This window comes from Poecilia formosa, unplaced genomic scaffold (genome assembly GCF_000485575.1).
Source record: "Poecilia formosa unplaced genomic scaffold, Poecilia_formosa-5.1.2 Scaffold214, whole genome shotgun sequence".
Taxonomy (NCBI): domain Eukaryota; kingdom Metazoa; phylum Chordata; class Actinopteri; order Cyprinodontiformes; family Poeciliidae; genus Poecilia; species Poecilia formosa.
The window spans coordinates 548,507-576,467 of NW_006800153.1; the positions used below are offsets into that span (position 1 = coordinate 548,507).

A 27,961-nucleotide genomic window follows, 5' to 3' on the forward strand; every position below is an offset into this window, starting at 1 on the left:
AACAAAAGAGCACCTAGCCTGGCAACCTGTCAGCTAATAGAATGAAAGGATTATACTGGGTGCATTTGCCAGTATAACTCTTTCATTCTATTGGCTGAGAGGTTGCCAGGTGACGGTACATTTTTGTTCCAAGTGTGAGCAGAAAATGATTCGCCAGCTAGGGAAGAGGTTTGCAAATCTCAGACCAAAGAGAAATTTACGGCGCAAGAATAAAAGTTTGCGGAAGCACAGTGAGTATTTGAAAGAAAACAGAAGTTTTGACTACAAGCACTATAAGTTTTGAGAAGAAAGACAAGACATGAAATCCTGCTTTCCGAAAATGTGTGCTCCCAAATTGTGGCAGAAAAATTGCTCCATAAATTTTGACATGAAACATTATACTCTGAGACTGTTTCATATTGAACATTTGCAGTTGAGTTAAAAATTTGTTTTGTGTGTGTGTGCGTGCGTGTGTGTGTATAAATGCAACAAACATTTACTGTAATGGTTAACTAAACAGTAAATGTTGTAAGCATTCATTTTGATGAAAACCTATTGGAGATAATAATAATAATAATAAAAAGCTTTTTATTGAAGCTGTTTAATTGGCAGCATATTCCCTGAACATCTAACAAGCTAGCATGAACAGGACCCAGACTGTTGGGTATCCCATCATGACTGTACTTGTGCAGCTCCAAAGACAACAGTGCAGGAATGCAGTTGACAATTTTAGTACTTTTAGTAACGTGTAATTATTCTATCTAAAAAGAAAAGCTTATTCCTCATAACAAGAGACCAATCAAAAAACAAAACTTACTCCTAATACTAAACTTACTCAGAGTAGTACACACTTACTCGCCTAGACTTTAGAAAAGCGTGTGTATTTTCTTTTGTATTCATTATTAAATCAATATCCACACAAATATTTAAATTAGATATGACTGACAGCATAACTTGCAAGCAACCTTAGTTCAAGGCTGCATGTGATCCTCAGAAAGTTGAGCCGGTGACCCTCCCCTGCCCTCTGTCCTGTGAGCCAGTCAGTGGTTCCCCACCAGACGGCGAGTTAGGGCTTAAATACGGTGGCCCAGTGTTTGTCCAGAGCCCTGAACGTCACACAGAACAGTCAATCCCCAGGTCAGGTTTCTGGCCACAGCACACTTAGAGTGGACACACGATGCAGAAAATCAAAGAGCGCAGCTTGCAGCCGCACTGGTGCAAAGTTATTTTGGTGCCATCATTTTATACTTGGGTTTCAACAAGATGCCATCTAAGGTGATGGATGCTGCCAGCTCCTTTAGTTGGATCTTGTTTGCTGCATGTCTGTTTAATCAGCGTGAGAGCGGTTTGAGATGCATTTGTTTCCATGGTTACTCAGATCAGTCCAGTTTTCACACAAAATATTTGACGGTAGGAAATGTCATACTCATTCTTTCTACATTCTCACACACACACACACACACACACACACACACACACACACACACACACCGGCTGGTATGCAGACGGTAATCCTGACATATTCAGGGGACGACACATGGAACCTGACCCAGCGTGCATCTGTGGGTGGGGCCGCCTGCAGTCCGGGAGCAGTAGATAAAGGAAATGTTATCTGTAGCCGAGTTTCAGGTTTTTTGTTCGTCTTCGTTTAGAGGTTTTGTAGAGGAACAGCAGCTTCTAGTGCTAGTGCTGGGTTTTATGTTGTCATTGATATAGTTGAAGGATTTGATTATATCAATTTTTACAGGCGATAACTGCATTAACCAATAACGGTTCAGTTCACTGCTCTCAATGTTATCACAAAACAGAGCAAGATGAAGACCTGGAAGAAGAATTGAAACCGGTCAGTACAAAAAAGTACATATTGCGTAGATTTTTCTCCCAACTCTATTTGGTAGAAAAGGATTTGTCTATAGGTTTATAATGGAAACAGTAAATGCATCATGAAATGATTGTTGTGAAATCGGAACATAAAATGGCAAAGAAGTGAAGTGATCCAGAGCCGCTTTAAGATCAGAACAGTTCAGTCTGATTGATTGTTGCATCACTACAAACTATCTGCTATCTAATCTCCATCCAACAAGCAATCGATTCCATTAATACAAATTTTACAACTTTGAATTGAGTGAATTTCAAAAATGCTGCAAAAGCAAACCTGCAGTCACTATTGGCAGTGGGTGGCAGAGAGATGATCAGTTTTACTGTTGTGTATGTGGTTGATTTTGGCTCCGTTTTCATTGCACGGAGGGCCGCAGCAATGTTTATGTGAGTTTCTCTAACTCTGTGAAAGTAGGCCGCTGTGTCTCAGCAGAGTACAGTGAGGGTGAGAGGGAAAGAAGAATAAAGATCATAGAACCCGGACTGCTTCCCTGTGGGTACACAGAGCAGAGCATGCTGGGAGGAGACCCATAACCCCTACAGTACTGGCTGAAGAAAACCTTTTCACTGTTGTTCCCCAACAAAATGTAAACGTGACCTTTTTTTGTTAGTAAAAGTAAATTTTAGTTTTTTCAAGAGGTTAATTCAGTCTGAAGTTCTTCACATTCTAGGATAATCATTGGGATTAAAATCACATTAATAAAATGATTATTAGCAGCTCCTCTTCTCTGAGGCTAAAGTTACCAGCTGATCACGTTTTGGTTTTAGCCTTTAGACCTCGTCAAAAACTTTAAAAACACAGGCAACATAAAAGCTCATAAAGGAGCTTCTTTATTTGGTTCAACTAAAAAAAGAGCAGGAAATACTGAGCTATAGTCTCATCTATTAACTACTGCATATTTTATAAACTTGATCTCTTATGGCTATATTTGTATTATTAATATTTAGCACCATAGATGGAGTAGCTTGTCAGTGAATAAGCAATTTCCCATTGGTGATCAATAAAGTCTATTCAATTCTAAACTCGGACATCAACACAATGTTCCTTAGCTGTTCTGGGCGGCAGATGATGTTTTTGGAGCATGGTCATGTTTTATTGTCCCTGCTGATGCCAGTATTTGTCATACAGAGTGTATGAATAGAATGCGGAGAAATTCAGATAACCTTTATTGTCTCAAGTGGGGAAATTTAAGCAGCAAAATGACAGTTCAAGTTCGTTTTTCTGAATGGTCTTACATGAACACAATCCCTCCTATTGTTGAGAATTTGAACTGAACAGTACCAAAATATTAGGGATGTGAAAACCAGACATTCTTTTCTACGTATTGAAGATTTGCTTATAACAACCCCCAATGAAATAAACCATTACACCTCATCAGGGTTACATATTGGTACTGAGAGGCTGTCTGTCCGAACTCAGTAGAGACATTCATGAGTTTCGTGAGGCCAGAGTTTCTCCAGAGCAGCTTCAGTATACTGCTCCATCTCTGACAACACATCGCCTGAAGCATTCACAGCTAAATATTTCTTTTTCTAAAGATTTATCACTTAAAACACACACCTACAGTTTTCAATAAATTCACTTATTGCTTCTGTTGGCAATATTGTTGCTGTGCTAACACCAGCATCCCTGCTTTATGTTTTGATATGACTCTCACATCTGGTTGTAACATTTCAGTGTGAATCTAGGTAATTCTGTGCATACTCGATTTAAAGAATTGAGTTAGCGGAATGTAGCCGTTACATAGTTTACATGGGGGTCAGGGCAGGTCATGTGACACAGACTGGAGGAACAGCAGCAAATACAGCTTCTTCACTCAGAACAACATTGTGTGGGGTGAAAAACACTTGGATTGTTAGAGAAAATTCTGATTTATGAGATCAACATAACCACATGGGTAAGGACAAAATAATAATAATAATAATAATAAGGGTAATGTAGCGGTTAGATTAATGTAGAGGTGTGTTTAGGGTGATATAAACAAACGTCTACTAAACACAACTACTAAACAATATGCCTTGTTTACTAGTTGTGTTAAGGTCAGTGTAGCGCTATGTTTAGGGTAATTTAAGGGTAGTCTTACATACAGTTTGAGTTTCAAACCTTGGTCGTACCTAATGGGGCTGCATTTCTCACAGGGTTTGCACATAATCACGCAGTATATAAACGGGTGTGGACTTTTCAGGCAGTTGATATTGAATTTAGAAAAAATGTGTTCATCAAGATCCCAATGTGATGTTTTAGGGCAGATCAGGACAGCCCTTCTGTAACATTTAGTTTTAGGCCAGTAGGTCACACCATAAAGTCTTTAACGCCCCTCCCTGCCCCTCCCCACCTGTTACTGTCCTACAGTTAATGACCTGATCCACTGGCGGGACCCCAAGAAGTCGGGTGTGGTGTTCGGCCTGTCCCTGCTTCTGCTGCTCTCGCTGGCAGCCTTCAGCGTCATCAGCGTGGTTTCCTACCTGCTGCTCGCCCTGCTCTGTGTCACCATCACCTTTCGCATCTACAAGTCTGTGGTCCAGGCTGTGCAGAAGTCTTCTGAGGGACACCCATTCAAGTAAGACCAAAACCTGTCATGGTTTGTTCTAGACGATCTTCTGTTGAGATTTTCTCGATTTTCTCATATTCGCTGCCTCTAGTTATTAGAGGCAGCAAACCTCTACCAACATGTTCATCAAAATATGCCTTGTTTAGTAGTTGTGTTCAAGGCTTTTGGGCTAAACGTGCCAACATGTGTAAACCCTTTCCACCACTGGCTGGTTATTTCTGGATATCTGTTGCTTTTCTGCTTGAACACTCAGCCTCATTTTGTGGTCTCATTTTCTTTCCTCCTCCCAATTTTTCCGCAGAGAGCTGATAGAGAAGGATGTCAGCATTCCTCCTGAGACGTTCCGCAAGCACGTGGACACCAGTCTGACCCACATCAACCGAGCCCTGAAGCAGATGAGCCGCCTGTTTTTGGTTGAGGACCTTGTGGATTCTCTAAAGGTGAGCAGCAGCAGCTCTACTGCCCACTGTCATCCTGGGTTCTGTCTGTTTCCCTTTCATTTTTTAGACATCCATTTCCCTCCTGTCTCATCAAGGCCAGTCTCACAGGGGCAGTCTTTTTATAGTTACTCAGCAAGAGTTCATGTTACTGGAATAAGTTCTGCGTCAAAAACGAAATCTCCAAGGACGAGGATGACTGTTACGATGGCGGATAACAGGTTTCAGTTGAGCTGTTATTTATGTTGCATGACAATGTGACTGACTGTTGTTACAGTTATGTGGAGATGCACACTTTAGCTCTTTTATGTTTCCAGTTTTACAATGTGAGCAACATATTTTTCCTGAGTAGTGTTAGTGTCCAGATCCTAAGCTGAATGAAACTATTCCACAAATTCCTTTAATAAGCACCAAATTATTATTATTATTATTATTATTATTTATTTATTTATTTATTTATTTTTTGCTAGATCTTGTTTGGTAACTTGCAAAATTAAATTTGCTTAATGGAAACACAGCAACTTCAAAAAGAAACAGACATTTCTCCATAAAACATTTTGCTCTGCTGTGAAATCACCGTCTACTATTTCCACAACATACCGCATACGTAGCCACACCCAGGAACACGGGATCATCAGTGTAAGCCTCAATAAGATGCCGACGTCTCCTCTGATTGGCTGATAGATGATGAGCAACAGCTCCATGGCTCAAGTTTTAATGTACTTCAAACACTTTTGAGGTACATTTGCCTCCACCAGGGTTTTTAAATGACTTATCATGACCATTAACACATTAACTTGATTTAACATGTCCTATTTAATGCAAACACCACAATTGCAAAATCATATTTTCGACATTCTGAGAATATTGAGTCCTCTTCTGCACATTTGTAATGGAAACATAGTTATAACATGTAAATACACTTTACTGTTATTTTTTTCTTTGTATATTTTATTATTTTAGTACACCACGTTTGATAAACTGAAACTTAACTAATTGTTTAGAAAGATCTGGAAAATAAGAAAAATGTGCACATTCTTGTACCTTACAGTATATTTTAGTCAAGTTTTGTAAATTCAAACTGTAACACCTGAAAGCAGCCAGAAACAGAGAACAACCTTTGGCTTCAGTAAATGCATACTTTAAAGGAGGGCTGCATGACATTAGCAAACTGGATGATGGTATTACTACTTCTAACTTTCTCTGTGACCTTTACCCTCTGAGACACTACGATCTGTGTGAACTGTGCAAATCTACTGCAGTGAGCCTGAATATCTACATTTTGTATCAATCTTACTCTGAGTCTAGCAGACACTTGGTAGGTGAAACTGATGAATCACTGGTTTATCCACATTCCCAGCCCCACCTCAGTTGATGAGCAGATCGGCTTTGTAAACCAGAATCGGTCTGTTGGGAGAGGCACTCTCACCTTCAGGTGATTCAGTTCAGGTATCTGACACATCCCACACTCCTCCCAGCTAACATGGTCTGCCTGACTGGCAGAGGAAAGCTGGCCTTTGCTTGTCTTTGATTACATTTTCTTTTCTTTCATGTGAAATAAACAAATATTTCCATCATCATTATATAACATCCTGTTTCAAGTTACTTTGTCATACCTGCTAATGAGTTAGTGGAAGTAATTAAAGGAGATTAAACATTATTTTTTGTGGTAAAACGTCCTTCTCACTCAGATTATGTTTATTAATTTGAGCGTATGATAAGAATCCCTTTAAAGCCAGCTAGACGTGTTTGGCTTTTTTACTCACACAACATGGCTGTAAGTGAACAGCCACTCATTTTTTGTTTTGTTCATACTGGCAAATCATCCCAGACTTTGTCCAAACAAGTCATGGAATCAGTCCAGCTGTGGCTCCCAGACAGGTGCAGCGGCAGCCGGTGCTGGGTGTGTGGAGGTGTGGAACCAGTGGCTTACATTCATTCAGCTTACATCTAGTGTAAAACGTGTCTGTGTGATGGTTTTGTAAAGGCCTGGAACAGCATGAGAGAGCAGCAGGCGACATCTGTGAAATGAAATCTGCTGTGAGAGGAAAGGAGCTTCTGACTTCAGGTGACATGAAAGTGATTCCTAAATGTTTCATTTCTCATTTGTTTTTGTTTTGTTTTTTTTAACAGCTGGCTGTGGTCATGTGGATGTTGACTTATGTTGGAGCAGTTTTTAATGGAATCACCATCCTCATCCTGGGTAAGCGCTATGGAAACCTTTCCTGTTCCCTCATCACAATAACCAATAATTACTTTAATTTAAGAGCTTGGTCTGATTCTCTTTAAGGCCTTGCATTTATGCATACACATTGTTAACTGTATTCCCATTATAATGTACATATAATGTTTTAGATCATTGTAAGGTGAACGATGTTTAACAGCAATCATTGTCTTCGTGCTGAACTCTCTCTCTGTTCTCCAGCGGATATCCTGCTCTTTGCCGTACCTCCAGTCTACGAGAAGAACAAGGTCAGCCCCACCCTAAAGCCGAACTACAGTCATGTCAGCTGAGCGCAGATAGACGTGTTAGCAGTGAGCTCACTGGATGACTCTCAGCCTCCATCGGACACTGAAGGCTTTCTCCATCCCTCTAGCTGTGGACCCAGTCCAGCTACTGAGAACATGATGTCATTCTGGAGTCAGAGCGCATGGGCATTAGCATCTGCACAGAAACACCACATACATCACAGAAAATGAGCTCTAGCTTGTATTTGCTGTTGCTGGCTGTTTATTGGATAAAAACATCAACCACAGTCAGTCTATGATGAGCTAGGGTTAGTCAGGAGTGCTTAGGTCCAGTCCTGGAGTGCTACCACCCGGCAACTTTTAGATCCATAGAAACCCCTGTTAGAGATCTCATCTTTTTTAGTTACTTCTCAGTATTCAAAGCAATTAAACCTGGCAGCACAGGACACCTGTTTAAGGGTTAATCAGGTGTATTTAAAGTGAGGTTCTATGAAGTCAGCTGTAGTAGAAATATGTTAGCACAATGAGTCAAATTTAGTGGGACGTTGACCTGGTTCAACACATGGTTCCATTTAGAATAAACTTCCACATTCCCCACTCACCGTAAAGCACTCCGACACGCTGTCACTCTTTAAATCCTGGCGGAATGCTCTGCTGTTCAAAAAAGCATTTCTACTTGGATTGATCAACACTTTCTTTTTATTTTTATGTGTGTGTATATATATATATATATAATTTTATTTTTATTTTTTTTATTGTTTTTAATTTTTGTGAGGACGCCTTGTGTGCCTTTTAAATAAAATAAAATATATAATTATTATTGGAACTATGTGTAGTACTACAAGCAAGGACCGATGCCATGTATTTATGAATTGAACCTGAACTGATCTAAGCACAGAGCCCTGAGGTACTCCACCGGTAACCTGGAGTGTGAAGATTTATCATTCACATGAACAAACTGGGTGACAGATAGGATTTAAACCAGCCTAGTGCTCTTCCCTTCAGACCTACATGTTCAGGAGAATATTGTGATCAACTGTGTCAAAAGCAACACTCAGATCTAGCAAAACCAGAACAGACACAAGTCCACTATGTGAGGCTAAGAGAATATCATTTGGAACTTTCACAGGTTCTGTTTCAGTGCTATGAAACTGACTGAAACTCTTCAAACTGGTTATTACTGTACAGATACTCACACACTTGATTAGCAACTACTAAGGAAGATTAGATCTAGGCCTGTACTTTACAGAATCTCACTTCAGAAAACCTAGATGAACTCTTAACAGTTACATGTGGAAGTATCTCATGTTTTACTGTTTGTTGTTTGTCTTTTTAATAAAGTAAATAAAAAAAACTTAAGGTTCTTTTCCCTTGCAGACCCAGATTGATCATTACATCGATCTTGTGCGTACCCAAGTCAACAACACAATTGCAAAGTAAGTGAAAGGAAACCATTTATTTATATTAGAACCTATTGCTGTACTCTCTGTCCATGTCGATGACATGTCACTCACATCAGGAATCAGATGAAGACACATTCAGGAAAACAAAACTGACCTCTGGAGGCCTAGCTTTGCTTCCTGTGTAGACATCAAGATTTTTACAGTAGACTTTGACGTTTTCCCAGTTCGTCACTGTAAGAAAGATGTAAAGTGGATCTGGAACGATGTTGGTAGGATATACTGACCAATAAATCCGCACGGATTTCCTTAATTTTGGGAGATCAGCAATCGGCTTATCTCATAGGGTTCAGCTAGCTTAGCATGCATTTCCAGTGTAATGCATTATCGATGTCTGATCTGGAGTAATTCTTGTTCTGCTTTCCTTTCCTAGACTGCAAGAGAAACTTCCGGGAGCTATGAAACGCAGCAAAACTGAATGATCCCACGTCATCTTCATCCTCATCTCCATCACTCTGGAAAAACCAACCCTTCATCTCACCCAGCTCCTCCCCAGTAACCCAGACCTGTTCACCTCCACCCCCACCCAACACACACACACACACGCACACACACTGAACCGTGCTAGATAGAAAATCTCAGAGCTACTCAATGTTCAACGTAAAACTACTGCGCAGCTTAACTTGCAAACATAAAATCAGAGGCGTGCCTGCAGAGCCATGAGGCACAGTGCTTATGAGCAGGTCATGTGACACTGCAGCATTCCCAGCTGCAGAGGGAAGGCCGGCCTGAGTGAACTAGACTGAATCTATGACCTGGTTCCACCACGTACAGAGCATCAGGGCGGATGGGGCGCTGCCTCCGAGCAACACCCGTCTGCCCAGGAAGCACACGCTTCCCTGCAGGAAGCGTCCGGCTGGTCACACAGCCAGGCTCCATGGAGCTGTGGCCAGGCTCACCGTACCTTTTACTCATTGTTACATTCTGTACGAATTCATTTCAGGAGCTGGGATTGGCTCTGCTCCTCCTGATCGACTCTTCCGTTTGTTTTTCAGTCACAGGCAGTGTTTGAACCTTCTGCAATGCACTGATTTTCTCCCCCCCTGACGCCTGGGCAGGTGGAGGTAGCCTCTCCCCTCCGAACCAGCTGTGATAATTTGGTCTAGTTCATCATGTTCAGAAGCTTTTTTCTGAAAACGTCTGTTCTTGTAAATAACCCTGAGAAGCGACAGGCTCTCTGCTCCATGGAACACATCAGCCAAGCTTTTATATTGAAGGAAGACCCCGATCCTTCCCCTCCCCTACAATCATAGTAGTCTTGACTGTTTTTGCACCTGTTCAGTCCTCTAAGTGTTCGGCTCTTGTTTTCACTTGTATATTTTGATTCTAATTATGACTACTTAGAAGTGCTACCTGTATAAACTCTAGGATGGCTGCTTGAACTCCCCTCCAGCTCGATAACTGCTTAGTGAGACTTCTGTTAGGTGTTACTGAGCTTCTTCTTTTTAACCAGTAGTTCTTTGAGTCCTCCCCTATAGAATCAAGCTGATAGGTTAAGCGGCACACTGATGTGTTCAACTTTTAATCCCCACATGGTTTCTCAGATTGCTGTTGTGTTGAGTGTAAAATGTGAATGGTTTGAATTGTCTTGCCAAAAAAAGAATTATGAATAATTTCAAAGCTGTTTAGTTTAATTTTAGACAACAGGCCAAAGGTGGAAGGTCATCTGGAAAATAATGGCTGAAATTAAAATTGAATGTAAAAGTGAAAAATAAAAGTTTGTGCTGTGATCGTTTCTCTAATTTTTTCCTCTTTTTTTTTTTATCTATTCTTCAACAGCAGAGATTATAATGTTGACACATTTTACACTCCATACAATGTTCCTCTGACCAAGGAGGAAGTAAGATGAGTTCAGGGTTGTTATATTAGAAGTTGCCATTTTAAGTAAAGTAGCTGGAGATGATAGGAACACTTTCTGAAATGGTTATTGTAGAACTCTTCTGTTTTGGGGTTTTTTGACAGCCTCGGTGCATGTCATAGTGTAAGCTGGAACAGGTTTTCACCCTTCCCCTATATAGCCTGTAATATATTGTTGATCCTGACTTTTGTTTAATAAGGTTACTACTTGTGATTGTTTCCGTGGTGTTTTCTGAACCTGATTTAAAACCATAGTGACGTGTTGGCCCTGCAGTCCAACTTTTATGTTGCGTTAAGGGACAGAAGTGTGAATAGTGAGTCGACACCACACCTGTAGCTGTTCTGTCCTGTCTGCATGTCTCCCTGCATATTGAATGGACACGGCTGCTGAACTCTCTCCCTCCTATGCATGACCTCTGTGTGATTCACCTGCACAGGTCAGAGTTCACCGACCCGGCCGCTTCATGTCTGCCACTTCTGTCCCACAGGAGGCACACTGAATGTCATCAGAGATAAAGTTACGTTTTTTGTTTTGTTTCGTTTTTTAGAAAATTATTTAGCTTCCAGAACATATTTACCATGTGTTTCTTTTATGGATGTAAGATTTAAGAAATCAAGACTACCGAACAAAATAATTCTCACGTCTGGCTGTTCAGATTTTTTTACTTTAGTTCTAGTGGATGGATTAAAAGTGGATGGCCAATAAAAATATTAAATAAAAATAGAAATATTTTCAGTCTTTATTGCTAAAGTTAGTGCCTATGAATATTAACGCTGGGTTCTCCAAGAAACCTCCAATCAATGATTTCATAATAAACTAGCAGTCATCAGCAGTTTTAAGTTAAAGCTGGAGTGAAGGAAACTTGCGAGAAGTCTTATTTTTAAACAGAAAATTAAATCTGCATGCTTGATGACATGAGAAGCCATGTTAGCTGAGCCATTAATATTCACTTGGCTCATATGAATGTTGTGCTGTTAGAGCCTCTTAGAGATCCAGGTGAAAACTAGAAAAGCAAAGTGGCTGGTGCCATGGCGCTGCCAGGGTAAACATCACAAAGTGAGTGTAGTTCTTTAGTGCGTAGAATATGATGCAGAGGAAATTCAATATCATTTCTCGTAGCATGTTTTTTCCCCTCCTTTTCCTGTTTGTGTGTTTATGTGATGGGAGAGAGTGACAGGAATGATCTGAACTCTGCTTCCTGACTCGTTTGGCTTGAGCTCTAATTGGTATTTGGACTTTGTGAACTAACTGCTTGGTTTTGTAGCAGCTATGACTTTGGTTCCAGTTTATGAAGCTTTTGGACAGATGTTGCAGGAATAAAAAAAAGAAAAAGAAAACTGCAAAAATGTTTGTGGTCTCTGTACTGATGTCAAAGTGAAATAATTAATAAAATCAACTCAAAGGTCTGCGGCTCTTTGTGGATTTGTTCACCTCTTTGGATTCTTTATCTTCTCAAATGTGTCCAGTCGGAAAGAGGACTGAAGATTTTTATTTCTAACGCTGGAGTTATGAAAAGCCACATTCACATTTATACTGCTGCTTAAAATGAGTTGAGAAATAAATGTTTACCTGTCAGACTGAGGATTCATGTGTTTAATCTTCAAAAAGTTTTAACAGCCTAATATTTGCAGCAGGTTTTTTATTTACATATTTCATTTAATTGGATTTCTGAAATAGACCTAAAGATCACAGAAAATAATAAAGGACTTTTCAAAACAACTTTAATGTTTTTATGCTACTTGTTATTCAGATAGCCACTCTTGTCGGACCCATTAATGTGTTCTGGTTAGTAGGACCTGCCTCACATGGAGTGACCCTGTGCTGTGTTGATATATAAACTGGAGATCCTTCCTGCTCATAGCATCATCATCTACAAAAGCTCTTTATTAAAGATCCATGCATGATATGAGTTAAAGCAGCGTTTAGCTTCTTGGGATAAAGTTATTTACCGAATCCATTAATGTGTTTGTGTCACATCTCCACAACATGCCTGTAACTAAAGCCATGATGTTCTCAGCATTCATAATGTTTTCCAGTTATTTCCGTAGCAACCGCCGGTCTGCATTAGACCATGGTGCTTAATGTTAATGTTATTAATGAGCATATGAAAACAGTCTCTCATAAACCGCATGGTTCTTTGTGTGATTTTGAAGGTAAAATAATTTCAGTTTATGGTTTGCAACTAATGATTATATTAGTTATCAATTATTTTAATAATTGTCATTTCACCACTTAAGCTTATTTTGTACAATATTTGGAAATACATAGCAAAAACAATTGAATTCCTTTTTTAAATAAGAAAATACACATTTTATTACCTAAAATACAATAACAGCATTCCTTTAGCGAACCCTTGATCATTTGTTGCAAAGAAAGCTGAAGAAAAAATCTAAAAATAAAAAACATCAACTCTTATTTTGCTGAACTGAACATCAATAGTTGAGGGCTGATCTGTTGGATATTTTTTGGATTAACTGATTAATAATTAGACAGCAAAACATACATCATAGGAGATTTTTTTACTAAGTTAAACCCAGGTGAAACTAAAACTGCCAGTTGACAAGTTCTGGTGGAATATATTTACAGACAATGGTGCTATTATCTTAAATGCAAAATGTATATATTTGCTGTATAGTTTTAGTTTGTTCTTTCTGCAGATGGCCTCTTTTAAAATCTGTATGCTCCAGTTAACAATCTATTAATGATTACTAAATTAGTTGGCAATCATTCAAATAATCGAATCATCATGATTAATCACTTCATCCCAAGTAAAATGTTCCAGAACTCAAAAGATAAATTGACCTTCACTGACTGTGACACCAAATGATAAACATCCTGAAGGTCAAAGTGATGCTCTGACATTCTAGGAGGCATATGAACCATTATCAGATCTATAAATCTACACTGTCAGTAGATGTAAACTGTCTAATGTTGACTGGCCTTCAAATACCCATGAAGAGAATATAAAACAACAGCACCAAAATCTCACTTTAGAAAGGATTAGAGGATCAATGAGTTTTTATTCACTGATGACAGGATGCACATTTCACACATTGGCCTGTTGGAAAGGGGCAGAGCAATCACTTTTCACACACACACACACACATACACACGCACAAGCAACGCATCATGTCTCACTTCATCATCTCATGAATTAAGTGCTTATGTCAGAGACGAGGAGCCATAAAGATGGAGCCTGTTCTGCCGTGTCACTTTACGTTAGCTTTGGATTAAATATTTTATCCTTCATTAAAGACATTTCAACTGTTTATGAAAGTCAGTCCCACATAAATACCACAGAGTCATGAACCCACCATCACATGACGAAGGCTGAGATACAGTTCAGACTGCATAAGGTCATATTTAAAGCATTGTGCCTTTTAGCTTGTCATTGTTTTGACCCTGATATTGTTAAGGTAGGATGGTTTGATATATGAGAAATATCAGTATCAGTATCGGCCAATGTTAGTCAATTTTCAACATATTGGAATCTGCTTTACTCCCTTACTGCTGCATGTGAATGTGTTTGAAGCAGGCGGTTTGTCTGGTCATGTGACAGTGATAGTGATGCAGCGACAACTGAAGCAGAGACATAATGTCAGCATTATATGATTGTTTCTTCACATTGTGGAAATAGTTGGGAAATGTGTAGATATCAACATCGGCCCAAATTTTCACATCGTTGCGTCACTAAAATTAACTCATCAAATGAGGTTTTCTTTTGACATCATAAGTTTTGATTTATTCTCCAGAAATCTGTATTTTTTTAGTCAGAATTTTAGGCTCGAGTTATTTTAAAATGTAGCTTTTAATTCACTGTGGTATTTATGTTTGACGGTGACACAACTGAAGCCAACATGTAAATGCAGAAGTGTCGAACAGAGACAGCCTAGAAGAAAACAAAACGAAAAACAATCACTGATTAAAGTGTTAATGCAAACAGAATCCCTGAGATATGTTTTCCAAGAGAAGAAGAAAAAGAAGAAGTGACATTCTATGACAGAATTATTTTACGTGTTGCATAAACTTTGTACACTGAATGGGGGGGGAAAAAACACAATGAAGCTGGAGCAAAGTCTGCAAAGTGAATTCATAAATTTAACAAGCATTTCTCCAGCGTTAAAACATGCCTTCATCGCTCAATTTTGAATAAAGTAGAAAAACTGGACTGAGTTACAAACATATTTTGTAAAAACCAGGATGCAAAAAAGTGCTCATACAAAGGAAAAATACAACTCATTTTCAGATATTTACACATTTTTGTGCAGTGTTAAGGTAGGATGATTTGGCTGATGGGAAGGATGCATGGTGCTGTATTACCTAGACTGAGATTAAAACGGACGACTGAGGAGGGCATCCTTCACCTGCACTTGTAAACAAGGACTAAGCAGTCTGCAGTCGCTCGCTGCACGCTCCATTCATTGTCATCAGCAAAAACGTCAAACATTTTACTGGCTGCACACAGATAGGGGTGGAGTTTAGTAGAGCTTCTGGGACAAAGTGCTGCGTTGTGTTCATCTGTCACTCGGTTTCTAACTTCCTGAGAAAAGACTTGGGCCCTGACCAGAAACAAGCCCCAAATATGAACAAATAAATATTCAATGGTGTCCCTAAAACCTTTTAAGCCCAGAGACTCATTTGTAAGTTTGTCTCATTAACAACAGTTCAATTCCAGCTGCCAGAATCCTTAAAGCTGACACTGAGACAGAAGCTAGTCACCTCAGTATATTTTCCATTTGCTAGAAACCAAAATGGTTTCTATGAAGCTTGATGCAACAGTGCACACTGAATATTTGTCTGGCAAAATGTGAATTAAATGCAGCAAAATCTAATAAAGTGAGCGGATGTAGCAGTGACAGAGAAAAGCCATGATGGAGAAAGAGACACTTCTTTAGCTTTGCTTTAATTTCACTGAAATGTTCGATAACTTTGTAGTGAAAAATTTTCGCTGAGAAAAAACAAATCACCCAAACATATTTTTAATACTAGAAAATGTCCATATTTCTTTTTCAACTATTTTATAATCGAAGTCAATGAGAACACTTTCAAATATATTTAGCGTCCATTTGACAGACATGTAGCTGATTAGTTTTGTTATGTTAATGTTTACTGTTTATATTGCTTCTTAGTTTAGCCTTTGTTGTCATCACAATGTCACCAACTACTGATTCCGGTATAATTCATTGCAGCAATAAAAAAAGCAGCTCCTACACCCAGCAGATGAGCCAGTGATGTGGCCACATATATGTTAACAACTTGGCAAAGGATCTGTGTGAAAATGTCTCCTCTGGTACAGGAAACCTGCAACAAAAACACTATTTTGCTCTTTTTGTAGCTAATTAAAGAGAAATGTAGGAACAAAGCAGTTTGACAGGCAGTAATGTGTATTGGACCTGAGGGATTATTCTCTAAATGCTCAGAACAACTTAAAGCACCAGCTCAATTCAGTTCATGACACTAACAGTTGGACATTAATCGTGATGCTACCAGTCCTGTGGATCAAGGTTGCAAAATATAAAAACAAGAGATCTAATCAGCTCAACATGGTCCTGGCTGCAGGTCTCGTCTAAATGTAAAGATGTTTGAGTCCTGTCAACAATCTTTTTGCCCCTCAGCGATCTAACCTGCTGAGTGAAATCATCCAAGTAGAAACTCTCAACCTGTCATCATAAAGCCTCTGCCTGAGGCTCTGCTTCAGTCCAATTCAGCTTCACTCCTTATGAAATATGGCTTTGCATTCTTATGCTGTTCTCAGCACTGATTTATGGATTCCATCATATGGAAAAGGCAGACTCACATGGCTTAATAATAGCTTTCATGTGTTATCTGTTGTAGCACATAATCCACTCTGTTGGCCAGGATTTGGTTCATTTTGTGCAAAGACATCAGTAGCTTCCAAAAAGGAAATCTAAATAAAGTGTCATTGTTCCTTCTTAATGAGTCACTGGACTTTGAAATGTTCATGAAGCTTTGACATTTTGACATCACTTCATTTTCAGCCTCCTAGTAGAAACTAAGAAGCAAATTGAAGGGGGTTTTAAAGAGGTTATCCCACTTTTGTAAACTTGAATCTTACACTCTTTCTTGCTATAACACAATCGTGCTCTGATTTCACACTAGAGGTGAATTGAAGAGTCATCCATTTTTATGGTTTAGGGACAGAAAAGTAAGGGCTGCTTCTGAACAGAAGCCAGGAGAGAAAACAGACAGAAGCCCTTTCTAAGTGCCAAGCTGTGCGGGAGAGGCAGCGCCCTGCGTGAGTCCGTGGTCCTGGGAGGAGAAGCAGTCATCAGAGTGGACGAAGTGCAGGGCGGTCTGGCTGTAGCTCAGCAAGGCTTGCTCCTTCTCCTCAGCGCCATACAGCAGGGAGTGAGGATGAACCTGCTGGATGTGCCGCTTGATGGTACTGACCTTCAGCGTCGCCAGAGTGGCTCCACACACCATGCAGACCAGGCCGTGTCTCCTACAGTCATAATCCATCAGGTATTCCATTCGCCAGCGCACCTGGTAGTTCCTCCTCTGGTCCTTCCCGGGGTAATGGCCGTGGCGAGGGACCGGGGCAGCAACGCCACAGTCCTTGGATCTGCTCCTCCCTCCGTGAACAGCACTGTCGTTGCTGTTCACCGCATTGAGGGGAGCGCAGACATCAGAGGTGGAATCCTCATTTCTGCCTTTGGTAGTACTGAAGACAACAGCTTCACTGGGGTTCAGTTCTACAGACACAGAGAGGGAGGGAGGACCTCAGGTTGAACAAAGACCAGCAAACGTACTGCTGTTTAGACTTGTCAGCCATTATTTGCTCTCTTTAATGACAGCAAATAACAAACAGGTTATCACTACTGCTCCTCACTGTTTCACTGATTGCTGCACATACCAGCTAATCTGTATAAAATATCTACATTGTCCTTGTGCATAGTTTATATTTTTGTAAAGTTTATATTCCTATTAAGAATTTCATTGTACAAGGAAACATGTTTTCTTACTGTCTGTACGGCATGGAAAGTTTTGAATTTGAAATTTGAAATACATTTTCTTTATGTAGGATCATTTTTATTCAATTAACTTCTATAATGAATATTGTATGATAAATCTTCCTTGTGCAACTGTTAGAAATAGGGATGCACCAATACTGATGTCTAATAATATAATAACAGGATGGGCTAAAATTCAGTCAAATCTCTTGAGTGAAAAAAAATCATGAAATGATTTTACACATTGTGCTCTTAGGTCTAAACATTTATTTTATCGGCACATAAGACAACAAACATTATTTACATGACTAAATGACTAATTATTCATACTATTTAACAAGAAGAGCCTTGTTTACAAGACAGAAAGGTGACAGCGTATGATAACTGCAGGGCAGGATGCTATTAATTATTGGTAATAGTCAGGATTTAGTGACTGCTGAATAAAGCACAACAATGTGGAAACATTTCTCACCATCTGGTATTTGCATTCCATCAGCAGACGAGTCTTTGGTCCAGGCAGCAGCCATTGCTTCTCTTTCTTGTCGGCTCAGCGTTGTGGTCTCAGGGTGGCATTCCTGAATGTGGCGCCGGAAGCTGCTCACCTTGCTTTCATGCAAGACCTGAGAACACACCATGCAAAAAGTGCCCTGATCTTGGGGCCCATAGGCTACTAGATAGTCGAGGCGGAGTCGCCAGGGGTCACCCCCTCTCAATCGCCTCTTCCTGGACTGCCGGAGAGGCTGGGATGGCAGGTGTGGGGCCCCGACCCCTCCATCCTCACCGATCAGACGAATGTCCTGAGTTAAAGTGCTGTCACCCTCTGGGAACATGTCAGCGTTGATTGGAACCGTCTTAAGGTCTTCTGTGAAAATGTCCACCCCCTTTGCTTTGGTGTTGGGTGTAGGTTCTGACTTGACTGAGTCTGGTTCACCTGGCAGAGAGCAGACAGACCCACAGCATTCAGGTTCTACCCAGAATAATGCACCACTTAAAGGCTCTCCAAAGGTTCAAGCACTTTTACCAACATAAATGCAACAAACCTTTGAATCATCATCTCTACAACATTTTCTAGGACACAGCAGAGGCTAGATGTTACCATGGTGATGTTGATCAGGATATTAAGTGATTAGGGGGTGATGAGAAAGCAAATCATAACATTAATCATCCGTACCTTAGTAGTCATTTATTGCAAACGTGAATCTAACATAGAATAAAATGTTCTTATGCCTTAAGTTTGAGGCTGTGATGTAACACACTTTGAACTGCCTTGTTGCTGAAATGTGCCATACAAATAAACTTGACTCGACAGTGGCTGACGTTCTCACCGTGGGTCTGGGCCCAGGCCTGTAGGATGCAGTGCTTCTCCTCTGAGCTGTACACCAGCGAGTTGGGGTGGGTTTCCAGCACGTGGCTCTTTATGTGATCCAAGTGGAGCGAGGGGAGTACTGCTCCACACACCATGCAGAGCAGGCGGCCGGCCTCAGCCTCATACTCCATCAGGAACTCCTGGCGGAACCAAGCGTGCAGAGAGTCATTCAGGTAGCGCTCCAAGGTCCGCGCCGACGGGCCGGGGAGCTCATGCTCCTCCGCTTGGGGTTGGAGGTTCTCGTCCTCTACGGTCCGTGGAGTCAAAGCGGGGTGCTGCTGTTGGTGCTCCTGCAGTGGGACTGGATCTGGAGTTTCTGGGTATATTGTATTTTGGAACATCCAGACAAAACAAACATAAAAAACATCTGTTTAGAACACAACCTGAGAAACAGAAGCAGATCAGGATCTTTTATTTAAGAAAGCAGTTATCAGAGGATTGTAGCTTACAGATAGCCCGGTCCATTGTTAGGCTTGATGAGTTCAGATAGTGAAGTGTAAAGCAGGTAATGTGCTGCTTTGGGATGTTAAACTGGTACCTTTGCTCTCCAACAGTTATCTTAACTCAAGCAGTAAGTCAGGTAGCAGATTGTTGGGTTCTGCTGTTCCTAACAGAATAGCTTGTAAAGAATATTACAAACTATTCCTTATGGGAGTTTAACCCAGTTGCCTGCTGGAGGCTCGGACTGTAAAGATAATTTCTTATGTTAGTGTGAGTCTCCCCACAGAGCTGCTGGTTCAGTTTGAGCAGCAGAACTCTAACAGAACCACAACAAGACTTTTCTGACACTGGGTCTCTTCAAAGAGTGAAAATGTTTCATGTTTGCTTCAATTCATGCTTGCCAACTTCTCATTAGCACATGTATATATTTTCCTAGTACTTTGCTGCCAGCTACTATTGAACAGAAAAACAGCATGCCTGTCAAAGCATAGCTGTCATGTTTTAACAAGAAACTTTGATGAATTGGATCACACTTTTCTGTAATCGCACAATTATGAACAAGAAGGAAAAAGACGTGTGATTTTAAATTAATGAAAAGAAATTAATGTTAATTTAAATGTTTGGGGTTTTTTAGATTAAAAAAATGTGATGTATGTGGGAAATGGTGTTTATTTTCAGTCTACCTGAGTCAGTACTTGGAGATTTAGCTCTAGCTGGAATTGCCGCTGCAAGTCTATTTCCAACGGCTCTGACACCTAAGGATGAAGATTGTTGCCAATTCTTTTTCACAAAGCAGCTCAAACTCAGTCCAGCTGGATAGAGAGCATCTGTTAACAGCAGTTCTCATGTCTTGTCACAGATTATCATGTGGACTTGTTTATCCAGAGCTACAAAGAATTATCTCAATCATTCGTTGTAGCTCTGGCTTTCTTCTTCACTTAGTTACCTAATTGGCAATTTCTGAAGTCAACTTGTTGCACTAAATTCTATATAGAGGCATTAGAGTAGAGAAGAATAAATACAAATTTACTCTACACTTTATAGAAGAATATTTGGAAAATGGTTAGAAATCATAATCATATTATCCAGTCTGTATATCTGGCTTTTGTAATCCCAATTATCTTGCACAGTGTCCCATACACTGATGGGGTACAGCCCCCAAAACATAATCACAAAGTCACACCACTGTCCTCTCCGCCTCTTGCCACCCCAAGTAAGAACATAATGCACATTCCCACTGAATATGAGATCTAAAAAACTTGCTCTACTCACCACCTATATGCTGACCAAAGTGCATAGAATCCTCTTCTCCCTGGAGCGAGGGTTCAGCAGCAGACCTCTGACCTGCCCCCAGACTCAGATGGCTCTCCCATCCAGAGCGGATCACCTCCTTGTCTGCAGCACTCCACAGGAGAGAGTCCGGGTGCTTCTGCCTGATGTGTCTCTTGATGGTACTGAGCTTCAGGGTGGCGAGCGTGCTGCCACACACCATGCAGATCATTCCGTGCCTTTGGGGGTCAAAGTCCATCAAATACTCGCTGCGCCAGTATTCGTGGTAGTAGCGGCGGTGATCGCGGCCAGGAATCCTGCTCAGGCCTGGACGTGACGCTCTCTGGACCCTGGGTTTGCGTCCTGAAGGCCCGGGCGCTGGAGAGAGGAGGAGTGGGTGGTCGGGTCCCTCTGTGATGCTCCAGTAGCTGGTGGCAGGTGATCTCACAGGTGTGACCATACCTGTCTCAGAGTCCTCTCCACCATGGCCATTGGCAAGATTGTCTTCTTCATAGAGCAAGACAATACACAGATCAGCCACACCGGTAAATAGTAAATTAGATCTAAGCTGAACACACAGACAGTCCTTGTGTTTGTCCTTTACCTCCAGCTCTGACAGACCTGGCCATATACTCATTGATTATTTGGGGAAAAAACATCAACTATCCCAGTTCTCACCAATTCACCAAAACAGTGATTTTCAACCAGGTAGCGCAGACACAGGTTTTAAGTTCTGGTATACCAAAAGTATAGCCAAGGTGTCCGATCTCTATACAGGGAGGGTATTTATATCATTTGAAAAACGTCAAAACAAGTTGAAGTTTTGTTTCAAAAATGTTTTGTAGGAATACAAAAATTTTTTGTTTTCCTACAAAACATTTTTACTGATATCTTCTGATTCGGATTTCGGCGTTTCATTTTGTCCCAGCAGCACAATAATCTTGATCTATCTTCTTTGTCTTCACTAGAAGACATTGCTGTGAACCTCTTAGAAGATAGAGGTTCAGGGACAGGTGTCTATTCTTTGCTTCTTGTTTTTTGATAAATGTAACGAATCTTCGAGCAGCATTCTACAAGTGTGAGTAACAGATCTGGGAGAAAGTTGAAAGTCAGAAGTGGTCAGAGAGTTGAGCTTTGATTCATACTCAATCTGCCAACACAAATTCCAAATTATTACAGTACAGTGGCTAGCTGGGCAATATATCACTCCAGTTAGATTGCTTCACTTCAACACGAATAGTCCTGACATTTGCATTAAATGCACTTCCCAGAAAAGACATGGCCACATACAAAGTGGGCATGTCCTCACGTATTAGTTTTTTTGGAAGGCTGTGTTGACTGTGATTAGTTTGATGACTGGTAAGGAGGTTCCTTTAAATTCTAAAATGTGCATCTTAAATATGTATCCTGAAGACTTTGTTATCTCAAACAATTCAAGATCCCTACTTAGTGATTGTTTTTTGGAAGCTAAATGCTGTATTTCATTCTCATGGAAGAAAGAGACATTATCTGGAATTTCACAACGGATTAAATAAATGACTTTTTACATTGCCCTTGAGAAGATCAGCTATTTTACTAATAAAAAGCTTAACAGATTTTGGGAGATCTGGACTGTCTTTTACACATGGCTGGGCCAAAATGATATCCAACTTGACGTGGGAAGAGGACTTGTCATGAGGTCATGTGGTAAGAAGAATATGTGTTTATGGTGATTGGTCTGCTGGTAGGTCTGCTTTTAGTTTTTTTGGTTTGCCCCCCCCCCCCGGGGGGGGTTGCCTTTTTTTTTCGCCGGCGGCAATTTTAAGGAATTAAGAAGGGTGCATGTACATGTGCTCTTGTTAATATTAGTAAAGAGATGCTGAAAAAAGAAAGCAAAGAAAAAGGTCAGGAGGGAAACCAGACATCCATCCTGTTCAGATGCCCAGCCATCTCAAGTCAGTCCTTAGGATTTAATTGTTCTACAATATTAAATGGATGTTTGTTTTGTATGTTGCTTTATGTTTTCATCACTATGTTAAAATAATATTTTAAAATGACTGACTTAATGACCCTGACATAAATTTTATTTGACAACTCGTGACTGAACTAAAATTTCATTCTTGATTTTTAAAATATGTTCAGTTAAAAATAAGACATTTTTAATTTATTGACAAGGTTATATGAACCAGCTGACTATCAACACTGTCAGATTTGTTATCAAATACAAATAACATTCTTATCATTATACATATCTGTAAATATCAAAGCAGCTATATTGCCTTTTGTTTGTTTCTGTTGCTACTTAGATACAATTACTCATGTTTATTAACAGAATCTCATAAAAAATGTCAGGGCAAATTCTGTGAATGTTAGATTTGGTAACTCCAGAGGGCGCTGTTAAGCTTAACCTAAATACTGCTCCACCACATTGAAAGGAAATGGTTGTGGTGGATTAGTGATGTGCTGAATTATAACAAGAAAACTCAAAAGTGAAAAGGTCAAAATTATTAGCCCTCATTTGATAGTGTGGCCTGTCTGCCTTACAGTTGATGACAGCTTCTGTCTGTAGTTCTTCATAAGGTTGACATGTCTGACTCTTGAGGTATGGCAAATCACTGTAGGCCACACATCTACATTGTGTGGTCTTCTAGCATGGTCGTTGACATTAAGCACCTGCCAAAGATTCTCAATGGGACTGATATTTGTGATCTCTGAGGGCCACTCCATGACCCAGATCTAAACGAGACAGATTTCTTTAAATGATTCTTCAAAATGACAAGATACTACTCTTTTTCATGACCCTATGAACACAAACAAGGTTCCGGGTGGCTGAAGTAGCAAAACAGTCCCACAGCATCATGTTCTCACCACTATGTTTAACAGTGGAAGCCGTATTTTTAGGGTTGAAGGTCTCTATGTGTCTTCTCCAATCAAAAGCAATATCTCTGCGCCCAAAGATCTCAAGATCAGTCTCATCAGACTAAAGAACAGACTTCTAAAAGAAATCCCCATGTTTCAAATGCACATGAGCAAACTCTAGTCAGGTATTGATGTCATTGTTTCAGTAACTGAGTTTTCCTAGGATGATAACCGTGAAGTCTTCCATGATGAAGAGCTTTCACAAATATCTTCCTTAACACATCATCTCCAATAGAATCCAGCTAAGCAGCAATGACTTGGCAGAGACCGAGGGATGATTGTTGACATCTGATTTTTTTTTTTTTAAATGTTGCGCTTACAGCCACACTCATGTCTGTTTGCAACAGAATTTGTGTCTTAGTGCTTTGCAATGTTATGATCATATTGCTGTTCTTCTTGTTAACTTTATTTTACCCGGATAAAAAAATCCCCGGGTAAAATAAAGATTAAAAACCTCTTTTTAAAAGATGACGTGACCAAGAGACAGCAACAAATACAAAACAGAAAAATAGACAGCTAAAAGAAAATATCAAGGAATTGGTTTGTAGTCACTGGTCTTGCTAATCAGAGTAGATTATGGAAAGATTCAAAGCTGACTGAATCAACTTTGTGATGTGAAAGGTTAATTGGACGTTCAGTTGTAGTTTTAAAGCTATTTGAATGGTCAGACTTGTCTTGGAAGTAAAGAAAGCAATGGAGGTCTACATGTCGGCCTTGTCATTTGTCAGTTTTCTTGTTAAATTCAGTATAGTGTACACCTTAATAAAATAAGCTAATCAAACGTAGATATTTTGTCTTATAGAAGCAATGCAAGTATGAACAGTTTTCATTATGGTCATTTCCATGGACACATTAAGGTGAGTGATAATAATTCTGACCTCAACAGTATAGTTACATAATACCACTTAAACTAAATTTTGGCAATAAGTTACAAAGACATAATCAATTTATAATAGTTCTGGGTCCACTCTGGTTTCTCTTTTCCTGCAGAGTAAAAGTCTTAATGGGCAAAAAGAGGATTCCACTCAGTTACATACAAACATCCACATAATGACTCATTTTAATTCCACTTTAAAATGTGTTCAATACATTTAAGGCCTGATCAAAAGTGAGAACACAGGTTCATCTTTTACAGCTAAATACTAGAGTATATAATACTCTGGGTATAATGATGGACTTTCCTAAACTTTCCAAGACACACTGACACAAGACAATTTCAAAGTAAGTCTTTTATCATCCAGTTCTGAAGTCCTAACATTGGCTTGTTGTAGCTCAGAGAATTGACCTTAATGTACTTTAGCTAGTTTATAAATCACTCAATGGTTTAGCACCAAAGTAGATTAAAGATCTGTTGTTGTTGTTGTTGCTGTTGTTGTAACCCAACTTCTGATTTTCTGGTTCAAGTCTACTCTATATCTGCAGAACCAGAATCAAACTCGGAGAAGCAGCATTCAGTTTTTATGCTCCACTAATCTGGAACAAACTAGCAGAAAACTACAAAACTGCTGAAACACGGTGTTTCTATAATTCAAAGCTAAAAACCCATTTATTTAGAACTGCTTGTGGTTAATATTAACTGAAGCATCATTAATTTTACTCTGTATTTCACCTTTTCATAGCTTCTCTGTATTGTGCAAATGCTTGTTGCTCGTTTGTTGTTTTATGTCTTCATCATGTAAATCACTTTGGCTCGCCTTGCTGAAATGTGCAATACCAATAAACTTGTCTTGCCTTACAGTCGCTATCCTCTAGATGGCAGCAGTGAGTCGCTTCAGCTTGTATGCTGTTGAGCCTTTGTTTATAGGAGCCACAGAGACAGAGGGGCCATGCCGCTCCACGGCTTTGTCCCTGACACGGATTAACTGTCTGACTGACAATGGCTGTGTCACTGACAACCACGCACACCCACTCAGCTGTGGCCCTAAAAGAAAAGAGAAAAACACATTTTGTCGTTTACCTCCCAAGTCGCTCCCCTCCTGCGTCGTTTCCTCCTCTCCGCTTATTATTAATGAGAGCAACTCAGACTGTTCGGAAGAGCGGAGGTCCACTGGCTCGCTCTCCCTCGTCTCTTTCTCTTCCATCACTGGCCTGGCTGTTGATGTAGTTGTAGCTCGTGTACTACCTCCCTCCTCAGCGGGTTGAAGCGGCGGAGCGGGACATGTCACTCTCACATGAACAACATGTCACAGCAGGAACATGTTCCGCCGCGCGGCACCGTTCGACACGCATCTGGCTGGCGCTCATCGTTCTGGAGCCCGTGTTCTCCAGGGTTTCTCCCACGCGCCCCGCACGGGAGCCAAGTTAACTTTTCATAGAATCACTCAATCCGCCGGCGAAAACACTTTGTAGTGTTCAAGCAAGACTCGTCTCAGCTTAGGCCTCCAGTAATGTATTTTAAGGTTCTTGCTTGTCTTCTGGGTGGGGAGCCGGACTAGGGGCCCCTGGGGCTCCTTAAGGGGCTCCTGGGTAAATTTAAAGAGACAGTAACAGCGTCGACGACGCACACCCACCCCGGAGGGGGGGCAGAGCGAGCAGCAGGCGCTAATGCTGATAAGCTGCTAATACAACGGCTGTTGTTCTATCATAAACACGCGATGGCAGAGACGCTTTAGCTCATGTTCAAACACAAGGCGGTTCCATGTCACCAGGGCCCCTGGGCCCCAGATCACAACATTTTTTAAATGGGGACTTATGTAGTTTGACTGTTATAATTAGCCTTATTTTCCTAGTTCAGTTCGATTTAATTTATGCAGTGCAAGACAGATTAATTTTATATTCAGTTATATAGCAATTTATAATAAAATCATCCCAGTTGATGCCAGTACATTCAATATAGACATTTGCATTCAACCACAGTCCAGTTCTATTGTAAATATAATACAGTACAATTGGAAAAAGTTATCTTGGTAAGGAAGCCCAGCCAATAGAATACAGATTAATGACTTTGTTTCTCCTCCCTTGCAAGAATATGGCAACCGAGGACAGATGATTGCATTTGATAGGTATACTTTGCAGGAGTCTCTTAACTGAGAAAGCATGTGGTGAAAGTGGAAAGGAACGACTCACAGGAACAACAGACTGGGGCTTGAGAGAACAGAAAGCAGACTCAAAGAAGAACTGGTCTACGAGTCATTTTAAGCATCTAGTTTAGCTATGGTTGTTTAATTATTTTCTCAACTGATTGTTTAGTTTGATAATTTTTTTTAGCATAGTGGGAAAATCCCTAAATTCTCTGATATAAGGGGTCCAGATAATGAGCACCAATACCAATTTAAAAAGCTAAATCTTCCACATTTTGCCTACATGTGCTTTTTAAAAGCACTGGTTTGATAAAAAAAAATTATTAGGACAAACCCTTAGTCTTTTTGTCTCAGTGTGATCACAAAACATATAGCTGCATGTTTTACATCCAAACACGTTCACATAAAGATATTCAGTACCACAATGATTCATGCCTCTGGCAGGTTTGCTAAATATATTTTCACTTAAATCAGAAGTTTATCTCAGAAGAGAAATAATATAGACATTTTTCAAAACATCACAATACATATATTAATATTTACATTTTACTTAAAGATGCCATATCAAAAAATTATGTATACCCTTCTAATTCATACTCTTCCTATAACTGATGATGAGCGTTGTCCTATGTTGTCACTGTTATTTTGACAATTGATTTGAATTTTTATTTTGTACCTACATGTTACCTTTTCATCACTGTATACTTTCATTTCTACCAACTGCACTTATGTCAGCAGTGGTGCTGTTGTCTGGCAGCAAGAAGGTTCTGGGTTCGATTCCCGGCCCGGGGTCTTTCAGCACGGAGTTTGCGTGTTCTCCCTGTGCCTGTGCACGGAGAGATCCGGGTACTCCGACTTCCTCCCACAGTCCAAAAACCTGACTGTTAGGTTAATTGGTCTCTCTAAGTTCTCCTTAGGTGTGAGTGTGTGTGTGGATGGTTGTTTGTTCTGTCTGTCTCTGTGTTGCCCTGCGACAGACTGGCAACCTGTCCAGGTGTTAGAAAATGGATGGATGGATGTCCAGGCAGATTTATTTATATAGCACCATTTGCACAAAGAGCTTGACAGGAAACTGAAGGAACATAAATAACATACTGGGCATCTGGAAAATACTCACAGTGCTTTTCCAGTGCATTTTTGTCTTATTCCAATCTGTATTAAATTAATCTCTTTACTCAAATTCTATAACCCATATAATAATATGACATTTTTCGAGTGTTGTGCAATATACATAATAAATTGCATGTCTTGGTTACACATTTAGAAAATACACATTAAATATGAAATACCACATAAAAATAGAGGAGATGTTAAAATGCTGGTTTAACAAAACATTTGACGTAACAGAAATCAAATGATAAAA

At 40.1% G+C, this 27,961-nt stretch overlaps 2 protein-coding genes across 6 annotated transcripts in view; one reads left to right on the forward strand and one right to left on the reverse strand.

Moving 5' to 3' along the window:
- rtn3 (reticulon 3) overlaps window positions 1–11,959 on the forward strand; it is a 28,386-nt gene extending 16,427 nt beyond the window's left edge. For all 3 annotated transcript variants that reach the window (XM_016679524.1, XM_007567856.2, XM_007567857.2), the window contains 6 exons: window positions 4,211–4,418; window positions 4,711–4,849; window positions 6,980–7,049; window positions 7,272–7,318; window positions 8,693–8,751; window positions 9,149–11,959. In XM_016679524.1, the coding sequence (XP_016535010.1) occupies window positions 4,211–4,418; window positions 4,711–4,849; window positions 6,980–7,049; window positions 7,272–7,318; window positions 8,693–8,751; window positions 9,149–9,197 (572 nt within the window). In that variant the 3' untranslated portion in view covers window positions 9,198–11,959. The remainder of the gene's footprint in view (window positions 1–4,210; window positions 4,419–4,710; window positions 4,850–6,979; window positions 7,050–7,271; window positions 7,319–8,692; window positions 8,752–9,148) is intronic.
- Window positions 445–26,534, reverse strand: zfta (zinc finger translocation associated). Of its 3 annotated transcripts, none has more exons than XR_001664175.1 (6): window positions 25,536–26,534; window positions 20,684–21,187; window positions 18,930–19,286; window positions 18,077–18,535; window positions 13,747–17,346; window positions 445–1,473 (listed from the first exon to the last, which is right to left on the reverse strand). XR_001664175.1 is itself a non-coding variant. In XM_016679525.1 (6 exons), the coding sequence occupies exons 1-6, from the start codon at window positions 25,657–25,659 to the stop codon at window positions 16,853–16,855; spliced, it is 1,854 nt and encodes a 617-aa protein (XP_016535011.1). In that variant the 5' UTR covers window positions 25,660–26,534; the 3' UTR covers window positions 13,634–16,852. The 3 variants fall into 3 exon arrangements, 2 of the variants coding, with proteins under 2 accessions (XP_016535011.1, XP_007567921.1); XM_016679525.1 differs by lacking the exon at window positions 445–1,473 and having other exon boundaries at window positions 13,634–17,346; window positions 20,684–21,058; window positions 21,143–21,187; XM_007567859.2 differs by lacking the exon at window positions 445–1,473 and having other exon boundaries at window positions 13,634–17,346.
- Between the last annotated feature and the right edge of the window lie 1,427 nt (window positions 26,535–27,961).